Here is a 20,855-nt window from a genome sequence, read left to right as displayed (position 1 = left end):
AAAAATGGCAATTGTCAAAGAAAACTAAACGCAGAAGCTTTGCTGGTAGAAAAATGCATTTTGTAAAGAGGCTGCATTCAGTGATAGGTTCAGAAATAGGATTTAAAAATGTATAGGTCAGTGACCTGGTAGGTCAAGCATGTTAGCAATCAATTTGTAACCAGATGATGAGTTCAAGTGCTGCTCAAACCTACAAGTTTAATCTATTCTCAGCTAGGCTGCTGCTGGCTGGAGTACCATGCCCAGGCAAGGCGGTTCGTTCCCACTGCAATAAAAATCTAAAATCATGTCTGTTGCTGATTGATTAGGGAGGAATAGTAGCAGTAATTATGAAATATTCTGCTGCAAAGACTGTCCTGACCATCCCGCCTGCAGGAGCAGCCTGAAAGAGGAAACCACTGATATTTCTGTTTTAATATTTTTCAAAGGCCATTACCTCATAGTCTCTTTCAACAGGGGTAAGAAAAACAGATAAGAAACTTCTCCATAATTTTCAGCAAACGCAGTGGCACAACTACTGACAAAATGTGCATAGGGCACTAAATATTGTTTGCGAGTTCAGTGCATGGATACCTGGCACAAGAGTCACCATCAGATTACAGGCCAATTGACTGATTCAAAATGTTGGCCAAGGAGATCAAGAAAATCATGAACGTTGGTTATACTGATATGCAAATATCATGCAAAGCTGCACAATGCCACTTGTGTTCCCTCTTGAATTATCAGCCTGGTTACAACCATCTTCCAGATCTAAAATTAGACAGGATTGGGACAGAACAAGGAGGGTGGAATGATGGGATTATGCCTCGAGTTCTGATAGTTGTTTTACTGATTATGAAAATTAATTGAAAATAATTAAATGTCTCCACATAGGTTAAAATACCTTCGATACCTAGCTGGCATTTGAGAAATTTCTGAGCAGCCAATTAAGAAGGCAGATGGTTCAGTCTAAAAACGAGGATATGGCAATGCTAGGAAATGATAAAACTTGTGCAAGTGGAATTCAGCACAAAAGGAGAAAAACATGGATTTACAATAAAAATAAGCAGCAAGGATTTTCAACAAGTTGTTGTGCACTGGTTTCAATTTTTTTCACATGAATTTATTATCCCTTTGTGCTATGCTAGAATTGTTGTTCCACTATTGAAATGAACAACTTACCATGAGAACTCTATTGCACTCTAGCATTTCATTGTTAAGTTACATTCCCCTGTATAAAAAGAAAATAAATCATTTTAAATTTAAAACTTTATGACCAATGATTGACCTATAGTACAATGCAAAGGGGGAGGGGGAGAGTGGGGGGCGCGGTGAGAGAGGAAGGGGTGGCGGCGAGGGGAGAGGGGAGGGGTAGGTCCCAGGTAGAAATCTGCTTGGAGCTGGGAAGGCCCAAGAATTGTTTGTGGGACCTGGATGAGCACTTCCGGTCCTGCTGGAATTGGTTAAAAACTAAAATATTTTACCTTTCCGGCCCTCTTCTGCGACTGCTGATCCTGTGTGCTGGGTTTCTCTGATGACCTTGCTGCTGCCAATTAAAATATAGCCCGGTGAATGCCACGCCCCCTGGTGTCTGGTGTGGCGCGGGGGGGGGGGGGGGGGGGGGGTGGGGATGGAAGTTGAAATCAAGGTTTTCCTTTCTACAGTGAATGTTCTACCTGATAATCTAAAGGTATGTGTCTTTATTACTGCCACATATGTGAACCATTCAAATCTTACTTGAATATAAACTGAGCGCCTGTACAAATATCTTATTCTGCCACAAAATCCGTTGTCCACCAGCATAATAACCTACAGATATATAAACCTCCAGTGCTGAAACAGTCAAGTTAAGGGGGCTGTCTATCAGTATATGTTGTTCTCTTCTAATATGATAATTCCTAAAAGGCACCTACCTCTAAAAAAATCATTTGCAAAGATTCAGTACACAGTGATTTTACCCACCATCTAAATTGCTTTCTTTGATATTTTGTAGCTACTGTAAATGTAGCAAGTGCAAGCTTGTTACAGATTTTGTGACACATTCGCTTTCTGTATAAAGCATATATGTTTTGTGACAGTAGTTTCATTTGATCTATAGTTGAGGCATACCTAAACATGACGTAGTTACTAAATGATATTTAAAGTTCAAATCCCCAGATTATACCTTTTCTACTCAACTCACCATGTGCTTTGTTTACTAGTTACAATGTAGACATTTGATTCCGCATCTCCATAAGAATCACCACTGATGTCTCCAGCCTTGGAAGTCTGTCACCGTTCTCATCAATGGTGTTAGTTTATTATATGGTAGGGAATATTTGTGCTCATGCAAATAGAAGAAAAATTGGTTCAACTAAAATAAAAGATATGGAGGAATTGTCTTGGTGGCATGTGAAAAAACTAGGTAAGTATTGCATTAGATGTAATAGTCGAACATAATGATTTAAATACTATGCATTACTTATCCATTTTTTCAAAGTTTAGTTGTAAACTGAGTGTCCGTCGCCCTTCATTTGTGGCAGAATTGCCGTTATGTGACAAAGCATATTTTAATTTATTTCCTTTAATAATTCTCTCACACCACCTGCAGGTCTTTGACTTGTACCTGCATAACAGATTTACAGGTATCAGTTCCCCCAGTACCTCACCTATATGGGTTATTCTTCACTTAGTGTTGGAAGTCTATTTCTCCATAGGAGCATCATAACAGTGCCTAATCCCGCCTTTGCAGTCACTGGATTGTCATCAATGGCAGGAACCCTAAGCGTGTTTTCTGCCTCTCTAACCCAGGAGCACTTGGATCAATTATATCTTGACTGACACCCCAGGTGAGATCATCCAACTCAGCACAGATGGAGGATTAAACCTGGCATCTTCCTAGTCTGTGTGGTTCAGCAATTCAATGGATAAACTAATTCAGCCATCAGGGTTTGAACTTTATTGCTATCTACTTGGTAATTAAATGAAAAGAAAAAAAACTTTTACATACCATGTCTCTGAGAAACATCTAAAAGTGCTTCACACATTGCTTTTTCAACTGTAGTCACTGTTTTTTAGGCAAATATAACAGTGTAGGCAAATTGAGATATTTTGGCAGATGCACAGAGTTGATATAAGCACCATATTTATGTGTAATTTTGAAAATTCATTCTGAACTGTGATTTAAGTAAAGAAGGAAATTCAAGTCATCAATATCCCTTCTGATATGCTACATTAAAACATTCAAAATCAAATTAGACAATAGTCTTGACTACATATGTGAACCCATTCACAATGTTGCATTGTAATGCTATAGGAATCACTCCCATCACCCATCTTTGTACATTACAAAATTGTACATAATGCCCCAAATTTTCCTGTCAGAGGTGAATGAATGGCGCTCGTCGTTCATTACACTTACTGGAAGTTGTGGTTATTAGAGATTCCAAACAGTGCGGCACCCTCTACAGGGGATCTGGGACCTATGTGAACAGGGTAAGCAATGGTATGTCTCCTTAACCAATCAAATTGAACGATCCTTACTGAGGCATGCAGAGTCTAAACCAAGAAATGTCAGTTAGAATATTTAATTCAGTGCCAAATCATTTACAGAAAGCAAGATAAATAGAGGGAAAGAGATAAGGTTAAGAGAGAGAGGGAAAAGAGAGAAAGAATTTAAAAAAACAAATCTCCAACAATAATTAAAATCTGAAGGAATAAGACTCCATAGTTTTAAAAATAAATTTTCAGTGCCAGATAAGTTGTTTGGCAGTAATTAAGACTTTCCAACATTCCATTGACTCTGGATCAGTTCCTATCGAGTGGCGGGTAGCCAATGTAACCCCACTTTTTAAAAAAGGAGGGAGAGAGAAAACAGGGAATTATAGACCGGTCAGCCTGACCTCTGTAGTGGGTAAAATGATGGAATCAATTATTAAGGATGTCATAGCAGTGCATTTGGAAAATGGTGACATGATAGGTCCAAGTCAGCATAGATTTGTGAAAGGGAAATCATGCTTGACAGACCTTCTGGAATTTTTTGAGGATGTTTCCAGTAAAGTGGACAAAGGAGAACCAGTTGATGTGGTATATTTGGACTTTCAGAAGGCTTTCGACAAGGTTCCACACAAGAGATTAATGTGCAAAGTTAAAGCACATGGGATTGGGGGTAGTGTGCTGACATGGATTGAGAACTGGTTGTCAGACAGGAAGCAAAGAGTAGGAGTAAATGGGTACTTTTCAGAATGGCAGGCAGTGACTAGTGGGGTACTGCAAGGTTCTGTGCTGGGGCCCCAGCTGTTTACACTGTACATTAATGATTTAGACGAGGGGATTAAATGTAGTATCTCCAAATTTGCGGATGACACTAAGTTGGGTGGCAGCGTGAGCTGCGAGGAGGATGCTATGAGGCTGCAGAGTGACTTGGATAGGTTAGGTGAGTGGGCAAATGCATGGCAAATGAAGTATAATGTGGATAAATGTGAGGTTATCCACTTTGGTGGTAAAAACAGAGAGACAGACTATTATCTGAATGGTGACAGATTAGGAAAAGGGGAGGTGCAACGAGACCTGGGTGTCATGGTACATCAGTCATTGAAGGTTGGCATGCAGGTACAGCAGGCGGTTAAGAAAGCAAATGGCATGTTGGCCTTCATAGCGAGGGGATTTGAGTACAGGGGCAGGGAGGTGTTGCTACAGTTGTACAGAGCCTTGGTGAGGCCACACCTGGAGTATTGTGTACAGTTTTGGTCTCCTAACTTGAGGAAGGACATTCTTGCTATTGAGGGAGTGCAGCGAAGATTCACCAGACTGATTCCCGGGATGGTGGGACTGACATATCAAGAAAGACTGGATCAACTGGGCTTGTATTCACTGGAGTTCAGAAGAATGAGAGGGGACCTCATAGAAACATTTAAAATTCTGACGGGTTTAGACAGGTTAGATGCAGGAAGAATGTTCCCAATGTTGGGGAAGTCCAGAACCAGGGGTCAAAGTCTAAGGATAAGGGGTAAGCCATTTAGGACCGAGATGAGGAGAAACTTCTTCACCCAGAGAGTGGTGAACCTGTGGAATTCTCTACCACAGAAAGTAGTTGAGGCCAATTCACTAAATATATTCAAAAGGGAGTTAGATGAAGTCCTTACTACTCGGGGGATCAAGGGGTATGGTGAGAAAGCAGGAAGGGGGTACTGAAGTGCATGTTCAGCCATGAACTCATTGAATGGCGGTGCAGGCTAGAAGGGCTGAATGGCCTACTCCTGCACCTATTTTCTATGTTTCTATGTTATCACATCGTGAAAAAATCACTTACACTTGAATAGATAAGCCCTACCTTTAGTGGGCAAGTACCGCAATTTCACACCGTTCCATGTATGTGAATGCCGAATCTCTTGGCGAGATACTTTTAGAGCAAAGCTTCTCAAGGAACAGGGCAACTCGAATAGCAACTTCCTGATTTCTGAATTTAACTGCGCATGTACTGACTCCGAAAGTTGCTGTCCAATTTACTCCGCTCATCGCCTCACTGTTATCCTTATTGCAAAATCCAGGCCATTATTAAAATTCATTGGGGCTGATTTCAGTCTACAGCTGTAAATCAATTTTAAATGATTAAAAACTATAGAAAATCCTGTATGAAGGTCAATGCTAATAACATTTAATTCTCTGGTGTAGGCTCATTTGCGTAATTATTCACAGCAGGTCAACAGATGCAGACTCGCGTCTAGCAGCACACTGGTAGTGGTGGGAGAGGGGAAAATTGCAAATAAATCAGATTTAACTGAGGGGGACAAAAATTGTGAAAGCCTTTGGATAGCCTCAAAAGACAACTCAGCCCATTAGCAGCCTTTCTCAATCCTGAAAGGACACGCAATTAATAGTTGCAGGTGAAAGTAAAGGAGATAGTAACCGTAGTGCAGGCATGAGTCTGCGAACAAGTGACAGTGCAGCCCAGCACCCAGCCCGTTGTTTGATGGCTGCTGAAGTGGATTGGGAGCTGCATGAGGTGCTTTCAGCGAAAGCTGCCCTTTCTGCCACTCCATTGTATCATCCCCATAGATCAGAATTGCAACATGCCAATTTACATATCATAAAGATGTCACTGGGGTCTGCTGGCCCACCTTCCTTTGGGAAGAAGAGCCTCTACCAGCATTTCATTTTTTTAAGCTGAGGTAATTTCCTGTATGCCAAGAAACCATGTGGATGACATCCCGAACCTATTTTAATAGGCAAATAAGGCCTTGCCTGGTCAGATGGCAGTTTCAACCACCTGCCCAGGCCCAATCAGGAAATTCACCAGGGTGGAAATAGGCCTTATTTCTGCTTAATTTAGCACTCCATTTCAGGGTGCAGCAAAGGTGAAAATTGGCCCCATTCATAAAACTGAATGAAAATAAAAAGAATGTTGCAGTGTTTTAATAAGGCTTTTCATAATCCAGAATTGCAAGCCAAATATTCTTGCACGTTAATAAAGGTATGTTTAGGGTATAGTAGGCATGCAATTCTACCAAAATGTGACTAGTATTTTTAAGCTTCTTACTCAGTCTGGACAATCTTGCTCACACTAGTCACACTCGTATGATATACTATTATGAAAATTAACCGGGTCATATAGTGAACATCATTTTCACTACCTCTACATCTGATTCCAGATGACAATGCAGCTTTCAGAAGAATGCAAGGAAAATTTGCTTTTTTTAAGCTCAGTTAGTTAAAGGCATCACACGGTGTAGTACTAGGTCACACAGAACAGGAAAATGCCAGGTTTAATGATCGCTACTGAGTTAACTGATATTACCCAGGTTGGAAGTCAAGATGGTAAAGTTGACCTTAATACCAGTGAGGCTGGGAGAAGAATAAAAGAAATAGCTACGGTTCCTGCCCTTGATTGCTATCCTTTGATTACTATTGGAGTGCATGTATGTGGATATTGATGAGTGCAAGATTGGCTGTAATAACCTGTCAGCACTCACCATCTCGGCTCACACATGAAAAGAGGCTACATGGGCGAAGTACCAGAGGCCTCCCAGATCCCAAGGAAAGGAGAAAATTGGGTAAAGAAAATACTTTTTTGACAATATTTTTCTAGACCACATGGTCTATTGTACGAATGTGTGCTACCAGAGGAGGCCTCATCAGCAGCCCTGTATTTCGGGAGACTGGGTGCAGTGCCACTAAGGGATGGAAAATTATGCGTCCACAATTTCCCAAAACGCACAGGTGTCAGTGAAATTCCTCACCTGTAGTGCATATTCTTAAAATAAGACCTCACAGATTACTTGCTAACTCTTCAAGGAACAGCATTGCTTTATTAAACCTAATCGACCAGGGTAGGATTTAAGTTACTTTGTTTAGCGTATATGATTATTGTTGCAATTTTCTGCAGTTTCTTGGCATTTACTTTTCAACATTCAGCATGTGAAATTTCCAGGAGTTTAATTTTGCGGTCGTTATATGCAATACAGAACTCATTTCTCTTTAAAACTTCAAAGAATATTCATTTCTCAAAGGGTTAAACATTTGCACTCAGTCTAAAGTAAATAGATTGAAATTTGCTCATCTGGTTTGCCATGTGTCTCAAAGGATACTACTTCAGAAACATTCTATATACATGATTCTATTGTAACATAGACCTGTTCAAGTTGTGCTCCGTCCCACTATTCCAGAGCTGTGTGGAGTGAAACTACTCTCAACACATTAGTCAGCATGTTAGTAACTCAGTATGTACAGGTTGCTTCACATCCTTGATCCAAGATTGCTTGGTAAGAAACCTTTTACATTGCTGACAGGGCGCACATCGTTTTGATGTCGGCGGCGCTCAATAAACAAAGCCAACCGTGAGGTATCCAATGGGGTTGTGGAGTAACTGTCATTCTGAGGATGTAGCCAAGGATTTTGTAAACAAGTGGCTGCTGTGGGTCTCCAGCGGAAATCTCCCTGAAGCAGGGCCCTTATGAAGTCTCTGGCAACATAGCTGACTCCCTGAAAATATTCATCAGGGAAACTGAAATCTCGTCGACAAATGTTCATACAGGTCTCCTCAACACTCTCATCCAGGAAGGGGGATACCCCACTTAGCATCACATAAGTGAGAACCCCGAGACTCCAGATGTCTGTACTTAGTGAAACCGGTGTTCCTTGAATTACTTCAGGAGCTGCAAATTCAGGATTTCCCAACAACTGATGTACATAATAATAAGTTGTGATTTGAACAGCATCACCCAAATCGATAAGCTTGACACGTGGCACAGGTGTGTGAAGATCAATCAACAGATTTTCTGGCTGTTAGAAAGGAAAATATTTATTAATAAAGCTGAAACAGTGCCACATGCATTGTTTACTTAGGCCTGTGCGAATCCAAATTATTGACTTCAAGCCCACTCCATTTATCACTGATATGGAGCTTAAGGTCCAATAATCTACAATTTCCTCTCACTGCAGAAATAACCTTTTTTTTAGGTCTTCTCATAGGACACCCTATTCCCCAGCTGTATATGAGTGGACAGCCACCTCCTGGACCGCAGTCAATCAATGCCATCGAGCAGATTTCTCTTTATCTAAAGGCATCTCAAGGATTTTCTTCATTCTCTGCAGGAAAGTTCCAGCGTCTGTCCTCTATTGTCAAAATTCCAATCCACTAGTGTTGCCAACCCTCTCAGCTTGCTTGGGAGTCTCCCAGAATGGGACATGATTCTCCTGGCCAATGCTGCTAACAGCCCAGGAGAATTTTGCCCTACAAATTTCCTGCCGCAATATCAGTTCCCCCCTTTTCCACGATGTCAGTGACTGGAAAGCGGACCAGCTGGTGGAGAAAGAGTCAGGAGTCTAGAGAGGGAGAGAGACAGAATGAGGACAGGTCGGATGAGGGTGAACAGAAACTAGAGGGCAGCGGTTTGGGGTTGGGAGAGTAGACGAATGGGGACAACAACAACAACTTGTATTTATATAGCACCTTTAACGTAGTAAAATGTCCCAAGGAGCTTCACAGGGGTGTTATATGACAAAACAAATAAATTTGACATTGAGCCTCATAATGAATAAATTACAGCAGATGCTTGGTCAAAGAAGTAAGCTTTAAGGAGCGTCTTAAAGGAGGAAAGAGAGGTAGAGAGGCGGAGAGGTTTAGGGAGGGAGTTCGAGACCTTGGGGCCGAGGCAGCTGAAGGCACGGCCACCAATGGTTGAGCAGTTATAATCAGAAATGCTCAAGAGGTCAGAATTTGAGGAGCACAGACATCTCGGGGGGGGTTGTGAGGCTGAAGGGAGGGGCGAGGCTATGGCGGGACTTGTAGACGAGGATGAGAATTTTGAAATCAAGACGTTGCTTAATGGGAACCAATGTAGGTCAGCGAGCACATGGGTGATGGGCGAGTTAGGATATGGGATGCCGACTTTTGAATCACCTCAAGTTTACGTAGGGTTGAATGTGGGAGGCCAGGCAGGAGTGCATTGGAGTAGTCAAGTCTAGACTGGGGTGGTCGGGGGATTGGGGCTCGGGATGAGGAGAGAGTGTCAGCGGACCTGGAGTCAGCGATGGGGGTACAGGGAGAGAAGAAACTGGGGTGAGAGGGAAACTAGGGAATGCGGGCTTGGGAAGGGAGGAAGACTGGGGAATATGGGTCAGGAGAATGGAGTTTGGGCAGGGGAGAGAGGGAGTCTGGTGGTTGGGGTGATTGGAACTCGGTCAAGGGGAGAGAGAGATTGAGGGTTGGGTGATTGGGGCTTGGTTGATGGGGAAGAGAGGGAGACTGGGGAATGTGGTGAGGGTGGGGCCCAGCAATTTTTGCAGAGTCAGGAGCAACATGGTGAGTTGGAGCAGCACTGAGAGAGGAGCAGCCAATAAAGGGGTGAGTGAAACCTGGGGGCTTTGTTGTGGGTAAATAGTTAAAGATTGTGGTGGCTGAATGGGGAACAAGGGTATGGAGACCTAGGATTCTCACTGTATGAAATGAGGGGAAAGGAGAAGGAAGGTTTTTGAACTGAGGGCTATTATACCATTGGCTGCTTCACCACAAATGGTTATTCAGTCAGAGATTAGAATATTTAAAAGAGAAAGGGGTAAGTATTTGAAAAGGAGGAATATAAATGGAACTTGGAGGAATGGGGTTACAGGAGAGATCATCATCATCATCATAGGCAGTCCCTTGAAACGAGGATGACTTGCTTCCACGCCAAAAAAGGCTAAGTTCACAGATGTTCCAATGAAGGACCTAATATTCCAGGTCCTGAACTACATCCTGAAGGGTGGAAGATGCCTGTGCGTGGATTTTTTTAACGTGTGGTGGCCGTTGCACACCAGCCACCACACGGGATTAACAGAGCTAGGTCTTGGTCCAGTGGCAAGGATTAATCAAGACGACCGGAGACCTGCTCTGCTGCACGGACCTAGTGCGCACACATATCGCAGTGTGGGCTGGTCCGTACTGCTCCTGGGCCCCTAGCCCCGAACTCACGCCTCCCCTGGGACCCGATCACATCCCCCCACAGTCTCTCGCCGCTCCTTCATCTCGATCTCGCCGCTCCTGCTGTATCTGTCCACGCTCCAATCACCGAACTAGAACAGAGAGGTTACAACTATCAGGAGCATAAAGTCTGGGTCTTTATAATTATGTAAGGGTTCTCTCGTGTAGATGTAGAGACAATGTTTCCACTTCTGGTGGGGTGGGTCAGGGAGAGGGGTGTGGGGTCCAAAAGTAGGGACCAAATGCAAGGGTCATTAATAAATCCAAGAAGGAATTCAGGAGAATCTACCCAGTGGTGAGAATGTGGAATTCGCTATCATGGAGTGATTGAGGCGAATAGCAAAGATGTATTTAAGAGGAAGCTAGATAAGCACGAGAAAGGAGTAAAAGCAGACAGGCTCTGTGTGGTAGGAGAAATATTTGCATTACAATACCAAATGTTTTAGGTAATTAAATGGAAGGGAGAGAATCCTTAAAAAGAAGTAACCTTGTTACTGTATGGCTCATAAACCTTTGGCTGTAGCCAAAGTGTCTGGCGAGGAGCTAAAAATTGCAGAAGGAGCACAAAAGTATTGGGGCACCATAGTTGCAGAATCAAAGCCGTGAAATCTACACAAGGAAGGAAAGTCCCCAGGCCGAGGTGGCCATTTTATAGTAATCTGCAAAAGTTCCTAGCAAATCACCAATTAGATAGGTTAGGGGTCACAAATTTACATAGGCCAGATCTAGGTTAGATATCAGGAGGTGGTTCATTTCCCAGAGAAGAGTGGATCAGGCTGCCATTTTGTGCAGTGGCTGCTAATTCGCTGCATTCCTTCAAGCGAGAGCTGGATCCATTTCTGGCTGGGGCGGAGATCACCTCTTACAGAAGATAGGTACTGCAGGGAATTCAGGGTCAGAGTAATAGAGCATCAGCATTGGCATACACATCCACAGCCCCATTGTCAGCTCTAATCCCCAGCACACCCATGTCTCACTCCTCGTGCAGGTTTTCAAATCTCTTCATGGTCACCCTCCATCTTAGCTCAGCAATCTTCACAAGCTCTAGGTTTCTACTCACACTCTCTGCTCCTCTGACTTTGGATTACTGCTTCCTCTAACCCACCATCTTTCAGCCACTATGCCACTGCCCTTTGGAGCACTCTCCCAAAACCACTTTGCTTTGCTACCTCTCTCTGTTCCTTCAATAGCCTCTTTAAAAAATTATTTACAGCCATACCTTCTGTTTTTCCACATTTCTTCTGTTTCCTGCTAGGTATCCTCCCATCCCCTTTGTAAAGTGTTCTGAGATGTTTCACATGAGTGGGAATGATATATTTTTTTATTCGTTCTGGGATGTGGGCATCAATGGCAAGGTCAGCATTAATTGCCCATCCCTAATTGCCCTTGAGAAGGTGGTGGTGAGTCGCCTTCTTGAACTGCTGCAGTCCTTGTGGTGAAGGTACTCCCACAGTGCTGTTAGGGAGGGAGTTCCAGGATTTTGACCCAGCGCCAAAGAAGGAACAGTGATATATTTCCAGATCAGGATGGTGTGTAACTTGGAAGGGAACTTGCAGGTACTGATGTTCCCATGCACTTGCTGCCCTTGTCCTTCTAGGTCGTAGAGGTCACGGGTTTGGGAGGTGCTGCCGAAGAAGCCGTGGTGCGTTGCTGCAGTGCATCATGTAGATGGTACACACTACAGCCATGGTGTGCGGTGGTGGAGTGAGTGAATGTTGAAGGTGGTGGATGGGATGCCAATCAAGCGGGCTGCTTTGTCCTGGATGGTGTTGAGCTTCTTGAATAGCAAGTGTATAGCATCCCATCACACTCCTGACTTGTGCCTTGTAGCTGGTGGAAAGACTTTGGGGAGTCAGGAGGTGAGACACTCACTGCAAAATACCTTGCCTCTGACCCGCTCTTACTGCCACAGTATTTATGTGGCTGGTCCACTCAAGTTTCTGGTCAATGGTGACCCCCAGGATGTTGATAGTGCAGGATTCAACGATGGTAATGTCGTTGAATATCAAGGGGAGGTCGACTCTCGCTTGTTGGAGATAGACGTTGCCTGGCACGTTTGTGCCGCGAGTATTATTTGCCACTTATCAGCTCAAGCCTGAATGTCTTCCAGGTCTTGCTGCATGCAGGCATGGACTGCTTCATTATCTGAGGAGTTGCAAATGGATGAACACTGTGCAATCATCATTGAATATCCCCATTTCTGACCTTATGATGGAGGGAAGGTCATTGATGAAGCAGTTGAAAATGGTTGGGCTTAGGACACTGCCCTGAAGAACTCCTGCAGCAATGTCCTGGGGCTCGGATGATTGACCTCCAAAACCACAACCATCTTCCTTTGTGCTGGGTATGACTCCAGCCAGTGGAGAGTTTTCCCCCTGATTCCCATTGCCTTTAATTTTACTAGGGCTCCATGGTGCCACACTCGGTCAAATGTTGCCTTGATGTTAAGGGCATTCACTCTCACCTCACCTCTGGAATTCAGCTCTTTTGTCCATGTTGGGACCAAGGCTGTAATGAGGTCTGGAACCGAGTGGTCCTGGCGGAACCCAAACTGGGCATCGGTGAGCAGGTTATTGGTGAGTAAGTGTCGCTTGATAGCACTGTCAACAACACCTTCCATCACTTTGCTGATGATTGAGAGTAGACTGATGGGGCGGTAATTGGCTGGATTGGATTTGTCCTGCTTTTTGTGGATGGGTCATACCTGGGCAGTTTTCCACATTGTCAGATAGAAGCCGGTGTTGTAGCTGTACTAGAAGAGCTTTGCTAGAGGCATGGCTAGTTCTGGAGCATAAGTCTTCAGCACAACAGCCGGGCTGTTGTCGGGTCTCATAGCTTTTGTGCTCAGCCGTTTCTTGACATCAATGAATCAAATTGGCTGAAGACTGGCTTCTGTGATGGTGGGGACCTCAGGAGGAGGCCGATGTGTCTTTTGCACTCGCGTGCTGGGCTCCGCCATCATTGAGGATGGGGATATTCATGAAGCCTCCTCCTCCTGGTTGTTGCTTAATTGTCTACCACCATTCACGACTGAATGTGGAAGGCCTGCAGAGCTTTGATCTGATCGGTTGATTGTGGGATTGCTTAGCTCTGTTTATAGCATGCTGCTTCTTCTGCTTAGCATACATGTAGTACAGGTTGGATCTCTCTGGTCTGGCACACTCAGGACCTGGTCGGTGCCGAAACAGAGAATTTTCCGAACCAAGGGAGGTCAGTGCTGGTGATCGGTGTGTGAGGGAGGCGAGGTGGGGAATTTTGGTGATTGGTCATTTCTCTGTCTGTCTCAGGTCTGACACCCCTTCACTGTGCCATCAAGTCCCACAATTCCACAAAGCAGAAGCAGAGTGAGATGCTGAGCATCATGGGAGTGCTTAACAGTAAACTCCAAACCCAGGCCCAGGAAAGTGGCAATTCCGCCACGGATGCCGAACCACGGATGTTTCCGGACCAGAGAGTCCCGGACCTGAGAGGTTCAACCTGTACTGTGTTGCAGCTTCCCCAGGTTGGTACCTCATTTTTAGGTACGCCTGGTGCTGTTCCTAGCATACTTTTCTGCACTCCTCATTGAACCAGGGTTGGTCCTCTGGCTTGATGGTAATGGTAGAGTGAGGGATATGCCAAACCATGAGGTTACAGATTGTGATGGAATACAATACTGTTGCTGCTGATGGCCCACATCGCATCATGGATGCCCAGTATTGAGCTGCTCGGTCTCTTCTGAATCTGTCCCATTTAGCACGGTGGTAGTGCCACACAACAGGATGGAGGGTGTCTTCAGTGTGAAGATGGGACTTTGTCTCCACAATGACTGTGTGGTGATCACTGCTACCAATGCTGTCATTGACAGATGCATCTGCGACAGGTAAGAACATAAGAACATAAGAAATAGGAGCAGGAGTAGGCCATTTGTCCCCTCAAACCTGCTCTGCCATTCAATAAGATCATGGCTGATCTGATCTTGGGCTCAGCTCCACTTCCCTGCCCGCTCCCCATAACCTTTCACTCCCTTATCATTCAAAAATCTGTCTATCTTCACCTTAAATCTATTCAATGACCCAGCCTCCACAGCTCTCTAGGGCAGAGAATTCCACAGGTTTACAACCCACTGAGAAGAAATTCCTCCTCATCTCAGTTCTAAACAGGCGACTCCTTATTCTGAAACTAGGTCTATATTCCCCCACGAGTTGAAACATCTTCTCTACATCTACCTTGTCTAGCCCCCTCAGTATCTTATATGTTTCAATAAGATCACCCCTCATTCTTCTAAACTCCAATGAGTATTGGCCCAACCTGCTCAACCTTTCTTCATAAGTCAGCCCCCTCATCTCAGGAATCAACCTAGTGGACCTTCTCTGAACTGCCTCCAATGCAAGTATATCCTTCCTTAAATAAGGAGACCAAAACTGTACACAGTACTCTAGTGGTCTCACCAATACCCTGTACAGTTGTAGCAGGACTTCCCTGCTTTTATACTCCATCCCCCTTGCAATAAAGGCCAACATTCCATTTGCCTTCCTGATTAATGCTGTAAAGAAAGAAAGACTTACATTTATATGGATGCCTTTCATGACCGCCGGACGTCTCAAGTCACTTTACAGCCAATGAAGTACTTTTTAAATTGTAGTCACTGTTGTAATGTGGGAAATGCAGCAGCCAATTTGCGTAAAAAACAAGCACCCACATACAGCAATGTGATAATGACCAGATAATCTGTTTTTGTGATGTTGATTGAGGGATAAATATTGGCGGACATTGGGGATAACTCCCCTGCTCTTCTTCAAAATGGTGCCATGGGATCTTTTACGCCCACAAGAGAGAGCAGACGGTACCTCGGTTTAACATCTCATCTAAAAGACGGCACCTCTAACAGTGCAGCATTCCATCAGCACTGCACTGGAGTATCATCCTAGATTTTCTGCGATCAAGTCCCTGGAGTGGGACTTGAACCCACAACCTTTTGACTCAGAGGCGAGAGTGCTCGTAAGGGTTTCGTCACGGCTGGGAGTGAGGCAGAGGTGAAGCCGGGGAACGTTGCCAAGGTGAAAGTATGTGGCCCAAGTCACAGATGGGATACTGTCCCTTATGACTGGAAGTGTCCTTAGAGGGGGGGGGGAAAGCTGCAATGCTGCCTATTCACAAGTGTTTAGAATATTTATTTAATTCACTTTCCTTTAGTTGGACACCACATAGCAGCCAGGTAGTGGAGGCAGGAGAGGCGCGAGTTCGGGGCCCAGGAAAGGCAAGTGCCCAAGGGCCAGCCCACACTGCGATATGTGTGCGCACTAGTTCCGTGCAGCAGAGCTGGTCTCCAGTCGTCTTGGGTAATCCTTGCTACTGGACCAAGACTTAGCTCTGTCAAGCCCGTGTGGTGGCTGGTGTGCAACGGCCACCCCATGTTAAAAAAATACACGCACAGGCATCTTCCACCCTTCAAGATTTAGTTCGGGACCTGGAATTTTAGGTCTTTCATTGAAACACCTGTGAACTTCTTGATGTGGAAGCAAGTCATCCTCGATTTGAGGGACTGCCTATGATGATGATGGCAAGGGAACTCTGTACAGAGCTGGGTGGCCGACAACAGGCAGTTTAGTTGCCCACCATTTTTTTTTTATAAAGCATAAGAGTGACGGTCCAAATCGGTGAGCATTGGAACTTTGAGCTGTGCCTGCATACTAACTTTTTGTGTTTCATGCACAAGGACCCCTAGGTCCCTTGGTACTGCAGCATTTTGTAATCTCTCTCCATTTAAATAATAATTAGCTTTTTTATTTTTTCTACCAAAATGGATAACCTCACACTTTCCCACATTATACTCCATCTGCCAAATGTTGCCCACTCACTCAGCCTGTCTATATCGCTTTGCAGATTTTTTATGTCCTCCTCACAACTTGCTTTCCCGCCCATCTTTGTATCATCAGCAAACTTCGCTACATTACACTTGGTTCCTTCATCCGAGTCATTAATATAGATTGTAAATAGTTGAGGCCCCAGCACCGATCCCTGTGGCACCCCACTAGTCACTGTTTGCCAACTGGAAAATGACCCATTTATCCCGATTCTCTGTTTTCTGTTAGTTAGCCAATCCTCTATCCATGCTAATATATTACCCCCAACCCCGTGAGTTCTGTAGATTGGTGAGGAAAAGGTCAAGTAGATTTTTCCCTCATGTTGGTTCTCTCGCCACATTGTGTGCAGCGAATGTGGTCCCCTCTGCATTGGAGAGACGCAGATTGGGTGACCACTTTGCGGAATGTTTCTGTTCAGTCTGTAAGCGTGACCCCCGAGCTTCCGGTCACCTGTCACTTTAATTCTCTGCTCCACTCCCACTTTGACCTCTCCATCCTCAGACTCCTGCACTGTTCCAATGAGGCTCAACGCAAGCTCGAGGAACAGCACCTCATCTTAGCACTTCTTTTAGGCACTTTACAGCCTTCTGGACTCAACATTGAGTTCAACAATTTCAGACCATAACTTCTGCCCATATTTTGCTCTTATGTATTTTTTCTCTCTCTGAGTTTCACATGGCAGCTGGTAATTATCCTGCCATTCACATCCCATCTAAACTAATCTTTTTTTAACTTCTGCTATTACCATCTCAAGTCGGCCCATCATCCCCTTTGTCTCTCAAATCTCTTCTGTCTTCCACTCTATCTCAGACCTTCCCTTTTGTTATTTGCTCCCCTCTCCCTTTTAGTGCTCCTTAAGAATCTGTTCTTTTGAACATTTGCCAGTTCTGACGAAGGGTCAGCGACCTGAAATGTTAACTTTGTTTCTCTCAACAGATGTTGTCTGACCCGCTGAGATTTCCAGCGTTTTCTGTTTTTATTTTAGATTTCAGCATCCACAGTATTTTGCTTTTGTCTCCAGATTATTAGTGTAGGCCTCTGGATTACTAGTCCTGTAATTTAACGACAGTAGCTGCAAGCTATATTGAAGATTACTGCCCCATAATCAGGCTCAGTTGTAATGCCCTAGATTGTCAAATTTCCTACAGATACTCATTGTCTCATCTCAAAGGGATGTTGGTGAATATAGAACCATGCACATGCAAGGAATTAATGTCTTTGACAGAAAAACAGGAGAGAATTGGAAAAAAAAAGCAAAAAGTTACTAAACACATTGTACAATAAGCTAGGTCTTCAGACTGGTGTTTATTGTTTACTGTGTTGCTGGAATTGAGGAACTAGTTTGTCTAACATCATTCTAATAATTTGCTTAATTTTGCATTACCCAAACAAAGTGAGAAAAGACAACCTTCTGATGTTCATTTGGCCACTAAATTTAAACATAAAAGTTTTATGATACAACATTTGAGAAAATATAAATTTATAATGGAAGAATAAGAATCCTATATTGAATCGTTTCTTAATTTAGGTAAAATCATACCTTCAAATCCAAGTGAGCAACCCTGCAATTGTGTAGATACTGGAGAGCCTCCAAGGTATCCCGGATGTAGAAGGCTACCTTTTCCTCCAAATGTTCCCCTTGATTTACCAGAAATTCAAGCAAGCGACCATTATCCAAGCTTTGAGACAAGAACAGGAGTATTTAGAATGCCCTAATATTAAAAGTACATTTTTAATCATAACAAGAGGTGAGGAGGAGGGAAAATTAACGGGTGATTTCGACTGAAACAAATTACAATTATTTCATATTTAGTGCCCAAAAAACTATAAATCTCATCGACTAGGCATCCACAACCATCTGGGGTAGGGAATTCAAAAGGTTGACTACCCTCTGAGTAAAGAAATTTCTCCTCATCAGAGTCCTAAATGGCTGACCCCTTATCCTGAGACTATGGCCGCTAGTTCCAGACTCTCCAGGCAAGGTAAACAGCCTCTCAGAATGTTATACGTTTCAATGAGATCACCTCTCATTCTTCTAAACTCCAGAGAATATAGACCCATTTTATTAGATTGTAAATAGCTGAGGCCCAAGCACTGATCCTTGCAACACTCGACTAGTAACACCCTTTGGTGGAAAACTAATTTACATGAATAACTAGGCTGGCCAAAGTAAAGATGCAAATTAATACCATATTGTTAATGCAAATAATATTTTATCCAACAAATGCTGATGGTTTAGAGGATACAAAATGGATACTTACAGTTCGAGAACTAAGATATAGACAGTAGGAAACTCGTATGTATCACATATTGCAGGAAATTGTGGATGTTGTAGATTTAGTAAGATAGCTGCCTCATGTGCTACTTGGTCTTTCTTCTTCATTTTCTTGCTGATGAACTTGACAGCTACTTCTCTTTTGGTTGCTTTCTGTATACATTTCTTCACCACAGAGAACCGACCCCTGTAATATAGAACAGTATTCAAAACACAAGTAGATAAGATCAATAACAGGAATGAGATCCCAGGTCTTTTGAAGTCTTGCATCTTGCAAATTGTTGGAACATTTTCACTACAACAGACTGCGAATAGGTTCAGTAATTCTTACTTGTTGGTTCAGGAATGTACACTTAACACTTGGTTTATATATTTGTTGTGAAAACTAACAAATATCCCATGGCGCTGCTGATGGTGAGTTGGAAGATACACTGTTTAATAGTAATGGGCGTTTATACCATATGGAATGTAACAATAGGGCCACTGATTCACTGAATAATTCATATTCTATCCAAATTGAATAGCAATCCTTGAGTGTTTTGCTGGCACTTTGAGGATCACATTCCACAGTTCTAAAAATTGTAAATGGGTGGCCTTTACTTTACATGTATTTCTTTACCTATTTATTTAATTGGTATCCTTTACCAGTTTTAAAAATAAAAGTGCTCAGCAAGATAGCGTGCAACATTTAACAATACTGGGGAGGGGAATGGGATGGACCTGCAGTCGGGGCAGTCTCGGGCTTTGATAGAAATGGGTCTGATAGTACTGCTGTGAGGCTACTGGAGTTTGGGAGCCTGGGGAAAGGTCTTTTGATCTGGGATCATTGTGGGATAGGACGGGGCTGGAGTTTGGGACAGCTCGAGTAGAATGTGAGATTTGACTCATAGAAATATAGAAAATAGGTGCAGGAGTAGGCCATTCGGCCCTTCGAGCCTGCAGCACCATTCAATAAGATCATGGCTGATCATTCACCTCAGTACCCCTTTCCTGCTTTCCCTCCATACCCCTTGATCCCCTCAGCCGTAAGGGCCATGTCTAACTCCCTCTTGAATATATCCAATGAACTGGCATCAACAACTCTCTGTGGCAGGGAATTCCACAGGTTAACAACTCTCTGAGTGAAGAAGTTTCTCCTCATCTCAGTCCTAAATGGCCTTCCCCTTATCCTAAGACTGTGTCCCCTGGTTCTGGACTTCCCCAACATTGGGAACATTCTACCCGCCTCTAACCTGTCCCGTCCCGTCAGAATCTTATATGTTTCTATGAGATCCCCTCTCATCCTTCTAAACTTCAATGTATAAAGGCCCAGTTGATCCAGTCTCTCCTCATATGTCAGTCCTGCCATCCCTGGAATCAGTCTGGTGAACCTTCGCTGCACTCCCTCAATACCAAGAACGTCCTTCCTCAGATTAGAAGTTGAAAACTGAACACAATATTCCAGGTGAGGCCTCACAAGGCCCTGTACAACTGCAGTAAGACCTCCCTGCTCCTATACTCAAATCCCCTAGCTATGAAGGCCAACATACCATTTGCCTTCTTCACTGCCTGCTGTACCTGCATGCCAACTTTCAATGACTGATGAACCATGACATCCAAGTCTCATTGCACCTCCCTCTTTCCTAATCTGCCACCATTCAGATAATATTCTGTCTTCGCATTTTTGTCCCCAAAGTGGATAACCTCACATTTATCCACATTATACTGTATCTGCCATGCATTTGCCCACTCACCTAACCTGTCCAAGTCACCCTGCAGCCTCCTAGCGTCGCCCTCACATCTCACACCGCCACCCAGTTAAGTGTCATCTGCAAACTTGGAGATATTACACTCAATTCCTTCATCCAAATCATTGATGTATATTGTAAAGAGCTGGGGTCCCAGCACTGAGCCCTGTGGGACTCCACCAGTCACTGCCTGCCATTCTGAAAAGGACCTGTTTCTCTCGACTCTCTGCTTCCTGTCTGCCAACCAGTTCTCTATCCACGTCAGTATATTACCCCCAATACCATGTGCTTTGATTTTGCATACTAATCTCTTGTGTGGGACCTTTTGAAAGTCCAAATACACCACATCCACTGGTTCTCCCTTTGTCCACTCTACTAGTTACATCCTCAAAAAATTCCAGAAGATTTGTCAAGCATGATTTCCCCTTCATAAATCTATGCTGACTTGGACCGATCCTATCACTGCTTTCCAAATGCACTGGTATTTCATCCTTAATAATTGATTCTAACATTTTCCCCACGACTGATGTCAGGCTATAATTACTCGCTTTCTCTCTCCCTCCCTTTTAAAAAAGTGGTGTTACATTAGC

General features: G+C 43.7%; 1 protein-coding gene across 1 annotated transcript in view; it reads right to left on the bottom strand.

Moving 5' to 3' along the window:
- Positions 1–5,113: 5,113 nt before the first annotated feature.
- kalrna (kalirin RhoGEF kinase a) overlaps positions 5,114–20,855 on the bottom strand; it is a 989,478-nt gene continuing 973,736 nt past the window's right edge. Inside the window, exons 59-61 of the mRNA XM_070875649.1 lie at positions 18,525–18,725; positions 17,804–17,942; positions 5,114–8,238 (exon numbers count right to left, since the gene is read on the bottom strand). Coding sequence (XP_070731750.1) covers positions 7,693–8,238; positions 17,804–17,942; positions 18,525–18,725 — 886 coding nt within the window. The 3' untranslated portion in view covers positions 5,114–7,692. The remainder of the gene's footprint in view (positions 8,239–17,803; positions 17,943–18,524; positions 18,726–20,855) is intronic.

The sequence above is a fragment of the Pristiophorus japonicus genome, chromosome 3 (assembly GCF_044704955.1).
Source record: "Pristiophorus japonicus isolate sPriJap1 chromosome 3, sPriJap1.hap1, whole genome shotgun sequence".
Classification (NCBI taxonomy): domain Eukaryota; kingdom Metazoa; phylum Chordata; class Chondrichthyes; family Pristiophoridae; genus Pristiophorus; species Pristiophorus japonicus.
The sequence above is the reverse complement of the archived record's forward strand: the minus strand, read 5'-3'. Positions and strand labels throughout refer to the sequence as shown.